The sequence below is a fragment of the Cucurbita maxima genome, unplaced genomic scaffold (genome assembly GCF_002738345.1).
Source record: "Cucurbita maxima cultivar Rimu unplaced genomic scaffold, Cmax_1.0 Cma_Scf00036, whole genome shotgun sequence".
In the NCBI taxonomy this organism is placed as follows: Eukaryota; Viridiplantae; Streptophyta; class Magnoliopsida; order Cucurbitales; family Cucurbitaceae; genus Cucurbita; species Cucurbita maxima.
Window position 1 is genome coordinate 1,593,155 of NW_019272052.1, and position 13,010 is coordinate 1,606,164.

A 13,010-nucleotide genomic window follows, 5' to 3' on the forward strand; every position below is an offset into this window, starting at 1 on the left:
AATTCTCTATGGACAAACAATAATTGAATAAAAAATATATTAAAATAATTTTAAACTCAGCAATTTAAGGATTAAAACTACACTATTTTAATGGAAAAATAAAATGTAAATAAAAATGGTTAATATTTTTTTAAAATTATTAACCAAAATGGATATTTAAGAATAATTAGACATTTCAAGAATATTTCTTACTAATTTTGTATGAGTAATTTGGCTGTCATTTTAATTAAATTATAATTAAATTATGACGTGGGTGGCTTCATCTTGTCCGCTTATTCATAGATAAATAAATAAATAAATAAATATATATATATATATATATTATTAAATTTAATTTATTTAATACGACTCTCAAATTTAATGACCCATTTAATTAGTTTAAATAGAAAAAATGTCATGACTATATTAAAAAAAACATAGTAGGTTAGGACCTCACCATGGTGACGATTCTTAAGTGGCGCTCGTTCAATCACACGAGTATCAAGGTAGACAAGTGTCACAATACAACTAGATGCGACGTTGTATATGAGTAACGTTAGCTTGAAGTAGAGGCAAGGTCGAGCCTAAAAACTTGACCTAGCCATGACGCAAGTCAACTATATCTGTAAATGATTGAACATGCACGTACATTCGAAGTATGTGGTCGAATAAGCTTAGATCCTGCACGAATTATGTTTGGTTGGCGAAGGAGAAACTCACATAAGGTCCAAGGAAGCGGGGCGAAAAAATAGAAATGAGACTTGAGTTCCCTTGTAGCAACCTAAGCCCGCTGTTGGTAGATATTGTCTGCTTTTACTCGTTACGTATCACTGTCAGCCTCACAGTTTTAAAATGTGTCTATTACGAAGAGGGTTTAGTCTTACTCCTACCACGCACCGTTTTATGACTTGCTTTGATACTATTTGTAACAGCCCAAATTCACCACTATAAAATATTGTCCGGTTTGACTCATTACGTATCACTGTCAGCCTTACAGTTTTTAAATGCAGTCTGATGGTGAGAGATTTCCACACCGAGGAATGCCGGTTGAGATCTCACAATCCACCCTTTGGGCTCAGTGTCCTTGCTGGCACATCGCTCGGTGTCTAGCTTTGATATTATTTGTAACAGTTCAAGCCCACCACTCGTAGAGATTTCCACACCGAAGCTTTGACCCGTTACGTATAGCCGTCAATCTCATCGTACTTAATTTTCCTCTGCAAGTGAGAGAGGGATCTAATAATTTACCTCTCGAGTTCTCCTCTCCCATCGACTGTACGACTGCAAGACGTGGCCTCCAATAATGGCGGAAAACGGCTACCCCATATAAGACCTCGACCCCAACATCTCTACTTTTCAATTCTCCGTCCCCTTTCGTTATCTTTGAATTCAATTCTGCACATAGCTAGATAGATTGAAACCAAGCAACCATCATGCACGGCAGTTGACTATAAACAAACCGACAGATTTTCAGTCTGTTATCATCTTCTTCAGTTTCCACCAAATTTTCAGTTCTGCGACTCGTTCAATCTTCCTGGTAAAACCGTTCAATCTTCCTGGTAAAACCGTTCAATCTTCAATTAATCCCAATTTTTTCCACTCCCCTGTGTTTCCACCGCAATGGCCATTCATCGCTGCTGATATTTCCATCGTATTTGCCCTAAGATCCCCATTCTTCGGATTATATTTGTGACGTTGATCGAGAGGTTTCTGAATTAATTGGTCAAAACATGTACAGGTGGGGATTCGAGAGAAATGAAGCATTGACTAAGAAGTCTGGATTGCTTTTAGTTAATTTCATAAAGGCTTCCCTTAATCATCTTCTTCATCTTCTTCATTTTTGTGCTCCACAGGAAGAGATAGAGAGAGATAAATGGGGATTTGTTGGGGTTCTCCAGTTGATAATCATACCCCTACTACCACTGGACATCTCAGTTCAGGTAATTCATCAGATTTTCTCTTATATCACTTCATTATCTTGAACTTTGTTGCTGAAATTTAGTTCTATTTCAAAGTTTGTGCTTAAAATCCGCAAGTTTTGCCCTAATAATTTCCCCCTTTAGAATTGGAGTTCTTTGATCGGCTATTTGTTTATCTGTTTGGAGTTTCCTAGCTTACTTTTGAATCTCTGGCTGGTTTTTCCTTTGAATTTTGATCTGAGGCTAAGAGCTACGAGCAGATATTTCTATAAAGGATATAATTGATAACTCTAAGCTCCAGATTATCCCTTTCTTGCCATAGATCCGGTGGGAAAAGTGTTACTAAATTTATACGGTCGAGTTCATATATGATTATAGGTCAAACAAAAACAAAATACAAAATAATTTTTCTTGGTAGGTGTGATCCACGAGACATAAATCAAATTTTTCGTAATTGTTAAAATATCATCATTAGCTCAATAGGGTTAAAACTCAATAATTGTATGATATTTATTTTCGGAAAATGATTCAAGTATTTTGGGAATAAAAGTCAGAGAAATTTTAGGAATAAATTGTCTAGGATCTACTATACATACCCCTTCACCCTACCTAGATTTTCATCCCAAGAAATACAAAGCACCAAGTGCAGTAGTATTCTACAAATTGTCTTATAATCTCTTATCGATTGATGTTAATAAAAAGTGCGAGTGTTTCCCACAAAGAGTTGTGTTCAACAATAACGATGTATTGTTTATGATTTAAATCTGTGGCTATAACAGTGGTATCCCAGGCAACAGCATCGACCGTGAGCAACATCTCGAAGAACAGTCAGTTCTCGGCAGCAAGTGGAGATGAAGCTTGTCTACATGGCCAGATTTTGCTCTCTCCAAACTTGAGGGAGCATAGCTTGGCAGAGCTCAGAGCTGCAACCAAAAACTTCAGAGCCGATGCATTGCTTGGTGAAGGAGGCTTCGGCAAGGTTTATAAAGGTTGGCTTGAAGAGAAGGGCCATGGAAGGAAGGGAAATCCGATGGTTATTGCGGTCAAAAAGTTGAAATCTGATAGCTTACAAGGAATTGAGGAGTGGCAGGTAACTTTGCCTTAGGATGAGCTAAGCCTCTTTGGGTGAACCATTGACATATAATGACCTTGTCTGGTTGGTTGTGCAGTCAGAAGTGGGCTTCTTGGGAAGCCTTTCTCACCCAAACTTAGTGAAGCTGTTGGGTTACTGTTGGGAAGATCATGAGTTGCTTCTTACTTATGAGTTCATGCAAAAAGGAAGCTTGGAGAATCATCTATTTGGAAGTAAGGAAACTAATGGATGATATTATGCTATAATTGTTAGTGTTCTCATCTTTCTCTGAAATGCAGGGGGCTCAGCAGTTACACCATTAGAATGGGATACTCGGCTTAAGATCGCCATTGGTGCAGCCCAAGGGCTGGCCTTCTTGCATGCATCGGATAATCAAGTAATTTATAGAGATTTCAAGGCTTCTAATATTCTGCTTGATGGGGTAAAGTTCTGTTTATTATGAGCCTTTTAGTTATTTTTGAACTTTTGTCGACGACGTTTGTAACAGTCCAAGCCCACCGTTAAAAGATATTGTTTTTTTTTGGGCTTTTCTTTCCGGGCTTCCGCTTATAGTTTTTAAAACGTGTCTACTAGAGAGAGGTTTCCACACCCTTATATATAATGTTTCATTCTACTCTACAACCGATGTGGGATCTCACAATGGGACGATGGGCCCCGAAAGAAGGTGGATTGTGAGATCCCACATCGGTTGGAGAGGGGAGTGGAGCATTCTTTATAAGAGTGTGAAAACCTCTCCCTAGTAGACGTGTTATAAAAACTTTGAGGGAAAGCCCGGAAGGGGAAACTCAAAGAGAACAATATCTACTAGCGGTGGACTTGGGCTATTACAAATGTTACAACCTTTCTTGTGATCGTCGTCTCCTAACCGAATCTGCCTTTACCTGCAGTCATATACAGCAAAGTTATCTGACTTTGGCTTGGCAAAATTGGGTCCTTCAGAAAGTAAATCTCATCTGACGACTCGAGTTATGGGCACTCATGGTTATGCTGCTCCCGAGTACGTTACCACGGGTAGGATAAAAACCTTTCCATATTGACTGTCTAAGAACTGGAGCCTGTTATCACCTAAGAGATTTCATGTTAACGTTTGTTTATGACACAGGACATCTGTACGTTAAGAGTGACGTATATGGCTTTGGAGTTGTATTGATTGAGATATTGACTGGTTTACGTGCTCTTGATGAAAACCGTCCAACCGGGCAAGAAAACCTGGTGGATTGGATAAAACCTTACTTATCAGAGAGGAGGAAGCTGAAAAACGTGATGGACTTTCGGTTGGAAGGAAAATATCCATCCAGATCCGCATTCCAAGTGGCTCAGCTGGCTCTACAATGTATTGAGAAAGAACAGAAAAACCGACCACCAATGAAAGACGTCGTCGAGACCTTAGAACAGATCAAAACGAATGAGAAACCAATCGAGCCTAGAACCCGTGCTTCCCGTCTGGCATCAAACTGCAATGCTCATCAGCCTCTTCACCATAATTCTCCAATTTACGTGAAGCAATATGGAGGAATCCATGCTTATCAAACAACACCACCCAGGTTGAGATAGATTTCAGCTGTTCTTCATTTCTTCATGCACGTTTCTTATAGAATGTTAGAATGAAGTTTGTTCTCTGTGCTGTAAGGATGTAGATAAGTACTAAGGTTGTGGATGTTGGGAATTAGGATAGCCTCAGCTGCTCCTATTTTCTGTGATATGTTAGCTTAATTATTTTGATTCGAACCAAATACGGTGGAGAGTAGCTAATTTATGTATAGCTCAATTGAATAATGCATATATCCTCGATTTGATCGAGTGGCCAAAATTTGAATTATTCTTGATATAGCATGAAGAGCGTTTAGGCACGTCTTTCGTTATAAAATCTCGTCCCATAATTGGATTATTTTTAGTATAGTATGTACCTAAGTTAAAATTTTAATAATCTATTAAATATTTTATAGAACATAAAAATCATTTAAAAAAACTAATAAATGGTTTGATTCTAATAATATTATCATCTTCCTCCCGCGCGTTCCCACTGAAATTGCAAAACGGAGCAGAATCAGCAGACACGCGCGAGAGCTTGTAAATGGAACGAGCAGCCATGCTCTCTAAAGCCGTTTACCTGAATTCCAAAAGCCCCGAATTAGCATGGCTTCTCTTCAAGCGAGTTCTTTCTTCCCCCATCTCTGCCTCCTCTTCCTTCTTCGAAACCTCCCTTCAATCTATACCTCTTATTGCCCGCATCCTCACCACTGCAAAAATGCACCCACAGATCGATCACCTTTATCAACTCCTCTTGTCGCAGCACCGGGATTTTGCTCATCCATCTGGATTTGCACTCGTTCGAGCGTTGGCTGATTTGGGTCTCTTCGAAAATGCCATTTCTCAGTTTCGATCGCTTCGAGACAGGTTTCCTAATGACCCTCCAGATATTTCTTTCTATAATTTTCTGTTACGATGCTCTTTGAAGGAGAGTCGGGTTGATTTTGTGATTTGGCTTTATAAGGATATGGTTTTTGCGGGAGTTAACCCACAGACTTATACTTTTAATCTGTTGATACGTGCGCTTTGTGAAATGGGGTACTTGGAGAATGCACGGGAAGTGTTTGATAAAATGTCTGAAAAAGGGTGTAACCCTAATGAGTTTAGTCTTGGACTTTTGGTTCGTGGGTATTGTAGAGCGGGGCTCCATTATCGAGGTATTGAACTTTTGGACGAGATGAGGAGCTCTGGTGCTGTTCCCAATAGGGTTGCATACAATACTGTGATATCTTCTCTTTGTGGAGAAGGTCAGACTGGGGAGGCTGAGAAATTGGTGGAAAGGATGAGAGAGGTTGGTCTTTCTCCAGATATTGTAACTTTCAATTGCAGAATTGCTGCCCTCTGTAAATCCGGGCAAATTTTAGAAGCTTCCAGAATTTTTAGAGATATGCAAATAGATGAAGAGTTAGGGTTACCTCAGCCTAATACAATAACATATAATTTAATGCTAGAAGGATTTTGTAATGAGGGAATGTTCGAGGAATCCAAGGCTCTCTTTGATTCTATGAAAAAATCTGAAACTCATTTGACCATGGAGAGCTATAACATATGGTTGCTAGGTTTGGTTAGAAGTGGAAAGCTCCTTGAAGCTCGTTTAATTCTTAATGAAATGGTAGAAAAGAGTATAAAACCCAATCTTTACTCTTATAACATTTTGATATATGGACTTTGTAAATATGGAATGTTTTCTGATGCAAGATCTATAATAGGTCTAATGAGAGATAGTGGTGTAGCTCCAGATACTGTATCTTATAGTACCTTACTGCATGGATACTGCTGTAGAGGAAAGATACTTGAATCCAATTATGTTCTTCGCGAAATGATACAGGTTGGTTGTTTTCCCAATATGTATACTTGTAATATCCTGCTTCACAGCCTGTGGAAAGAGGGAAAAGCATCAGAGGCTGAAGAGTTGCTACAAAAGATGAATGAAAGAGGTTATGGTTTGGATAATGTAACTTGTAATACAGTGATTAATGGCCTCTGTAAATCTGGGAATCTGGACAAAGCTATTGAAATAGTGAGTGGCATGTGGACCCATGGAAGCGCTTCTCTTGGTAATCTTGGAAACTCTTTTATTTGTCTTTTTGATATTGGCAATAATGGGATGAAGTGTTTACCTGACTCGATCACATATGCAACCATAATAAGTTGGTTATGTAAGGCGGGGCGGGTTGACGAAGCAAAAAAGAAGCTTCTGGAGATGATTGGGAAAAAGCTATCTCCTGATTCACTAATATTTGATACTTTCATACATAGTTACTGTAAACAAGGAAAGTTGTCATCTGCTTTTAGAGTACTCAAGGAAATGGAGAAAAAAGGGTGCAACAAGAGCCTTCGAACGTATAATTCATTGATCCAGGGTTTAAGTTCTAAAAATCAAATATTTGAAATATATGGGTTGATGGAAGAGATGAAAGAAAAAGGGATTTTTCCCAATGTTTACACTTATAATAACATTATTAGCTGCCTATCTGAAGGTGGGAAACTGAAAGATGCCACCAGTCTTTTGGATGAAATGCTGCAGAAGGGGATATCTCCTAATATATATACGTTTAGGATTCTGATTGGAGCTTTCTTTAAGGCTTGTGACTTTGGAGCGGCTCAAGAGTTATTTGAGATAGCTTTAAGCCTATGTGGCCACAAGGAATCCTTGTATAGTTTTATGTTCAATGAGCTATTAACTGGAGGTGAAACATCCAAGGCTAAAGAGCTTTTTGAAGCTGCATTAGATAGATCTCTAGCCTTGAAAAATTTTCTTTACAGGGACCTAATTGAAAGGCTTTGCAAGGACGGAAAGTTAGATGATGCTAGTTTCATTCTTCATAAGATGATGGATAAACAGTATAGGTTTGACCCTGCATCATTCATGTCAGTGATTGATGGATTAGGTAAAAGTGGGAACAAGCATGCAGCCGATGAATTTGCAGAAAAGATGATGGAAATGGCTTCAGAAACTGATATCAACCAACATGAGAATAAGATTATCCGAGGAAGATCAAATAATGATGATGAAAGAGATTGGCACAAGATAGTTCACAGGTATGATTTTTTTTCCAAATATATTTGATATGGTTCTTATTTATCTCCATGCTGCTTAATCGAGTATTTGGTTGAGAACATTAGTTATCTGACATTATTCAAATTCAACTGAAGTGTTTCCTGATTTCCTGTTGTTCATAATGTATAGTAAGAGGAATATAAGTTACTTGGTGGTAATTTTAAATTTTAAATATTTATTACGTATTTTGGTCCAAATATTGAATGAGTTCATCGATAGGATTTTAGCAACCATTTTCATTACCCTTAAGATTCTTGCAACTTGTTTATCCTAATAATCCAGAAGTGTTTGCATAAAACTTTTGAAGAATCATAAGTATATACTTTTTCCCTGCATGATGTATATTTTTAGGCAGTTCTTTTTTTCCATGGAAACACGTACGTTGATCTTTTGAGGGTCTTTTAGTGTCACAACCTTAACTATAGCGATAAATCCCTCTGGAGACGACCTCTAGTAGTAGATTGTAATTTCCAGTTATCAAATCAGTTGAACATTTGGCCAAGGATAGTTAAAATAGTGAGGCTATTCATTAAATTAATTTCTTTTGTATGGTCAATGAATGTTTAATTTTATGTTCCATGTGTGTCATGTGCTTGGCTTGGACCTGCACAACTTCAACAGAAACGATGGCAGTGGGATTGCACAGAAGACTCTTAAGCGTGTGTTGAAAGGATGGGGTCAAGGAAGTATATCAACTTCGCAGCCACAGAAATTTAGTACACATGATTGCTGGGATGGTGTTGCTTAAAGCTTTTAAAGTTCTTGAGGAACAGGCAAATATGGGAATATGCTCAAACCTGCTGACGCATCAAATCTTCAAGTCAGGGTGCTTAAGGACATCAGTACATCAGGTAGAGCCATTTTTTCTGGATTTTTTAAACTCAGTACCGTAACAATGAGAAGATAGATAGAGAACGATGAACTTTTTTCTATGCAAATAATGTAGTTGTTTAGGTTCTGCATGATTAATAATTTCCAATTATTCTTTAATATTTAATCAAGGGTTTACCTATATTAGACTTGAATTGGAGGTGGGTTCAAACTTCTAATTGTAGTGAAAGAACTAGGAATGAATGAGATTCATTTCGCTATAATGGCTGATTGATAGTTTTAGTCTGTTATATACATTTTCAAGCGATAATGCAATTTTTATTCATAGATACCATTTGATAGAGAAGAAAAGGAATAATAAGTATACAAGCACTGAGTTTTTGTATGCATTATGGAAAGTGGAAACTCGAGCACCATTTGGTAGCTTTACTCTGTCAGCTTGGAGAGCTATTAGATAGTAGACTGGAAATAATTTTTTCCACGTTCAAATGATTTGGAATGCTTACAAGTTTTAAACTCGAGCACATCTGTTATGTTATTTCTAGATCTTATAGCCTAGTACAATGGAATATGGAAGGGAGCATCAAACTAAGAAACGGTGAGCAAGCTACATTTCTTTTTTCATTTACACTTGTAAATTTTTTTGAGTTGGTAGACTTTGGAACTTCACCAAATATGAAACGGAGCATGAAAGAAATATAAATGCACTGTGGCCATCACGTTGTTATGCGTTGACATGTAAAATATTACATTAATATCACCGTATGCACTTCACAAAATACGGTATTCATTATGAAATGTTGTTCAGACAAGTAAATTTATGATTTTTGGAGGTGGGGAATGGTTTAAATTCACATAGAACCACTGGCCTTTCATGTAATCCCTCAACTGGGTAGATCAAAAGTTCGTTCTTATGTGACACGTACCTAGCCTGAAATTTTTACAAGCATCCCAATAAATTATATTTATTTTCTCTACTATGTCATTTATCTTCTAAAAAGGATAAAAGTGACTCTTTTTCTGCTACAAAAAGTGACTTTGGTGTTAGTTTAGTCTTCAGCTGAGTATCCCACCACTAGCAACTGCTAAGTTATGAAAAACAACTGATAAGTTCTCTAAAATAGTAAGTGTGATGGTTTCAGGATGGACTGCTACTGCCAAAGAAGCTTTTGCTAAAGTCTGCTGAGGAATCCATTAGAGGCAGATTTGACAGTTTCACATGTCAGTAGAACTGATTCCCCATCGTTGTCGACATACTTGATATCGACTCATGTAATATTGTCTAGCAAACCCCGAAGACCCCAATTTTGGTGCATGAACCTGATTTTTTCTTCACCAAAAGTGGCTTTCACTTTCAGTGCACCCCCATCTCGTGTTCGGGCGCCATGTAAGGGAGGTAACTATCAGGATGTTCGCTAAATGATAGGGGCTGTGAGATCTTAGAGTCTTTGGTTCCTCCTGACATGGTCGTACAATTCTGCTTCAATGCACGTTTTATTTAGCATTCCAACACGCTCTTCTGACTGCCTGGACCAGAAGTCTGACTACATGAAGAGGTTCGGGATATCGCAGGGGATCCATGGCTGAATGAGCCACTTTCAGCTTGATGGTTGATTTGCTCATGATGGTCACTCATCTTCATGGATGAATAATGGCCAGTCTCAGTAAAACTGGGAGAGTTCAACTGTGGGAAGCTTTTATAGAAAGGCCCATTCTGTATTGCACCATCAGCATGTTCAACCATGTCGATCACGAGCTGGAGTTTCCTTGGAGAATGGCCTACGTTCTTGATCGTTTGGGAAGCCCACCTTGTTATCCATGTTGCCTCCATATCATTTTCAAAGTAGTTGGACAAACTGCACAAACAGGAAGTTCGAGCAGACAATGGCCAGGTAGCTAGTACATTATTACTCGATTGAAAAAAAAAACTTAGAAAGAATTCTAGTGGACTCATACAATAAAAGTTGTAAATATATATATATTGTTCATATTCAAACTACTTTTTTCTGTTTAACCAGGCTATTCTCTTCTAAATCAAGGCATCAGTGGTACTGCAATCGATGTCTAGCATGGGACAAAAGCATCTCAATGGTGAAGGTAAACTTATTCAACTGATCATCAGCAAAATATTAAACGAGAAACTAGACTCTTGAATTATAATAATTATTTTTTTTTTAAAAAAAGAAGATTATATAAGTTTAGTTTCATACCACCATTACTCATGGTGTTGGGGAATTTATAAATGATATAAGCTGCAGAGCAAACTAAATTATATCTCTAACTCTCATTTCATAGAATAGAGTCAGAGGAGGGAAAAATGAATAACACCAAAATGTTAAGTAATAGATTCAATTGTTAGTTGATCTCAAACACTTAAAACGATTCTTTTCTTTGTTTAGAATTTGAGGATTTCATTCATGCAACAAATCTCAACATATCTTCACGTATGATAATGTGCGGTGCATTTTAGTCATAAACTCTTGCGACTTTATTTTTATAACACTAGTCTTTTATTTCGTAGGAAAATGAAAAAGTTGAAGAAATCATGGAGTAGAAGCTAATGTTGGAGTAGTTTTGTTCGATTCCTGCCTCAAACCATTCGTTCTTCTATTCATGTAAGAGTTTCTCTTCGTCTTAGCATGAACTAACTTATTTAGAGTCTTAATTTATGAACACTTAATTATTTATGTTTTTGCTAAGTTGCTATAGTATTTAGAATATTGAACCAAAAATAACTAATTAGTGTCCGAAAATCCTTCCAAATTCACCAGCTACTGTTTATGAACAAAGTTCAACCATTTGTTACCGGCCTTAATGGTAAAATCAAATGCTTTTTTTTTTCTTTTAAAATTAATTTAGCTGTAGGTTATAGTAATAAATAAATAAATAAATAAATGAATTTTTTATTGTTTATTTCAACGTTTGGATAATTTGTCAATTTCGACTCCCTAAAGTTCCATAAATGCTCAAATTTGGTATTTGACGTTCAATTTCAATAATTGTGAAAGTTATCCTATTTATAATTAAATAAATTACAATGATATGGAAAGATTAAAAAATCGAAATAACAATAAATAGAAACTGCACTAAACATCAACCAAATATTAAGATTAAATTTATAAATTATTAAATTTATTTCCCCTTTATTACCAACCTTCCATAAACATTAAGAACTATGAGTAATAGTAAAATTATTCAACAATTTTCCTAATCTCAGAGTACTTTAGCCATCAAATATGTATAAATACATGAACCAAATCAATATAATAGAAAAAGTATAAAAACCTAATATGTCAAAAAAGCTTTGTAAAAAGAGAACGTATCATATGCTAAAAATCCTAATAAAAGCCTTAGTTTTTTGAAGTGTTCTTGTTAGAATAGTGGCTTAATCTGTTTTAAGTACGCCCTAAGGCAATATTATAAGCTTTAATTCCATTTAATGTGATAAAAAAGTTTTAACATTAGGATTGACAACTTCCTTTACTAGATTTTTAGAACCATACTGATTGATATCTTTCGTGGAAAAATAGTAAGGTTGTGAGATTCCGGACACTAAAGGAATTAGACAAAAAAGCATTGTGGAAGGAAGGATTTTTGTGAGATTCCGCATCTGTTGGAGAGGGGAACGAAACATTTTTTATGAGGGTGTGGAAACCTCTCCCTAACAAACGTGTTTTAAAAATCTTGAGGGAAAGTTTGAAATAGAAAACCTAAAGATGATAATATCGGCTAACCGTGGGTTTAGGTCGTTACAATTTGGGTCTTCTAATAACTCGATTGGTTAATTTTGTGTTTTGAATTGGAAGTAGGCATTATGCTGGATCATCTCTATGACTCTTCACCTGGACACTGACCCGTAAGTGTTTACTTTTACTTTCAGCTACAAATATTGTCTTCCTAACTAGTAACTCTCTGTATTCTACTTTTTGCACTTTTTGCAGCATTATCTCAAAGTAGATCTTTTATGGAACATTGTCTAATTACTTCATCTATTTCTTTACTTGATGAAATGGACGACCAATCTTATTTCATATTGAAGGGAAACGACAGAGGGAATCGAATTGTCTCATGAAGTTAAAAATATGCCTCCAAATAACAAACTTAGACCAATTTCCCTTCGTGAAATTGAAGAGTAGAACAAAACATTTCTTATAAAGGCGTGGAAAACCTCTCTCAAACAGACGCTTTTTAAAACATTGAGGGGAAGTCTAGAAGGGAAAGTCCAAAGATCAATATCTGCTAGCGGTGGAATTTGACTCTTACAATTTTCCTAGCACTAGACACTTTGATCATATCAACTATATAGCATGCATAGCGATTGAGTTTCAGATTCTACTATTCAAGCTTACTCACTCCTTGAAATGCGGGATAGTATTTCACAATGGAATGATGATGACTCGACCCAATGTGCTAGAAATACTCTTTGTTTGATATTGTATTTCCATGGAGAACACTGCATAAATATGGTTCATGTCAATGCTACAAGATAAAGACATTTAAGTTTGAATTGACGGGGAGGTTATGAACTGATAGTTATTGAAAAATTAAGATGTTCGGTAGTGATCCTGAATCTAGTGGATATCAGCGAGAACCTAAA

At 36.6% G+C, this 13,010-nt stretch overlaps 2 protein-coding genes across 8 annotated transcripts; both read left to right on the forward strand.

The window, feature by feature from the left end:
* The first annotated feature begins 1,293 nt into the window (after nucleotides 1-1,293).
* LOC111468202 (probable serine/threonine-protein kinase PIX13) lies at nucleotides 1,294-4,810 on the forward strand. Its single transcript, XM_023113343.1, has 7 exons — nucleotides 1,294-1,717; nucleotides 1,833-1,919; nucleotides 2,678-2,988; nucleotides 3,068-3,203; nucleotides 3,270-3,412; nucleotides 3,879-4,002; nucleotides 4,094-4,810. Exons 2-7 carry the CDS (start codon nucleotides 1,853-1,855, stop codon nucleotides 4,543-4,545), a joined length of 1,233 nt encoding a protein of 410 aa, XP_022969111.1. The 5' UTR covers nucleotides 1,294-1,717; nucleotides 1,833-1,852; the 3' UTR covers nucleotides 4,546-4,810.
* A 187-nt stretch (nucleotides 4,811-4,997) lies between these two features.
* On the forward strand, nucleotides 4,998-12,923 carry LOC111468115 (pentatricopeptide repeat-containing protein At2g17140). Of its 7 annotated transcripts, none has more exons than XM_023113198.1 (7): nucleotides 4,998-7,563; nucleotides 8,204-8,433; nucleotides 9,556-10,305; nucleotides 10,432-10,510; nucleotides 10,935-11,028; nucleotides 12,223-12,269; nucleotides 12,453-12,923. In XM_023113198.1, the coding sequence occupies exons 1-2, from the start codon at nucleotides 5,066-5,068 to the stop codon at nucleotides 8,328-8,330; spliced, it is 2,625 nt and encodes an 874-aa protein (XP_022968966.1). In that variant the 5' UTR covers nucleotides 4,998-5,065; the 3' UTR covers nucleotides 8,331-8,433; nucleotides 9,556-10,305; nucleotides 10,432-10,510; nucleotides 10,935-11,028; nucleotides 12,223-12,269; nucleotides 12,453-12,923. The 7 variants fall into 7 exon arrangements, with proteins under 7 accessions (XP_022968966.1, XP_022968967.1, XP_022968965.1 ...); XM_023113199.1 differs by lacking the exon at nucleotides 12,453-12,923 and adding an exon at nucleotides 8,959-9,011 and having other exon boundaries at nucleotides 12,223-12,405; XM_023113197.1 differs by lacking the exon at nucleotides 12,453-12,923 and adding an exon at nucleotides 12,355-12,405 and having other exon boundaries at nucleotides 12,220-12,269.
* Nucleotides 12,924-13,010: the final 87 nt, after the last annotated feature.

Bases quoted from the DNA above. Each gene is read 5' to 3' on its own strand.
- LOC111468115 (XM_023113198.1), top strand. From the start codon at position 5,066: ATGGAACGAGCAGCCATGCTCTCTAAAGCCGTTTACCTGAATTCCAAA. The intron at 7,564-8,203 runs GTATGATTTTTT...CAACTTCAACAG, and splicing joins TGGCACAAGATAGTTCACAG to AAACGATGGCAGTGGGATTG.
- LOC111468202 (XM_023113343.1), top strand. From the start codon at position 1,853: ATGGGGATTTGTTGGGGTTCTCCAGTTGATAATCATACCCCTACTACC. The intron at 3,413-3,878 runs GTAAAGTTCTGT...CTTTACCTGCAG, and splicing joins CTAATATTCTGCTTGATGGG to TCATATACAGCAAAGTTATC. The intron at 4,003-4,093 runs GTAGGATAAAAA...TTTATGACACAG, and splicing joins TCCCGAGTACGTTACCACGG to GACATCTGTACGTTAAGAGT.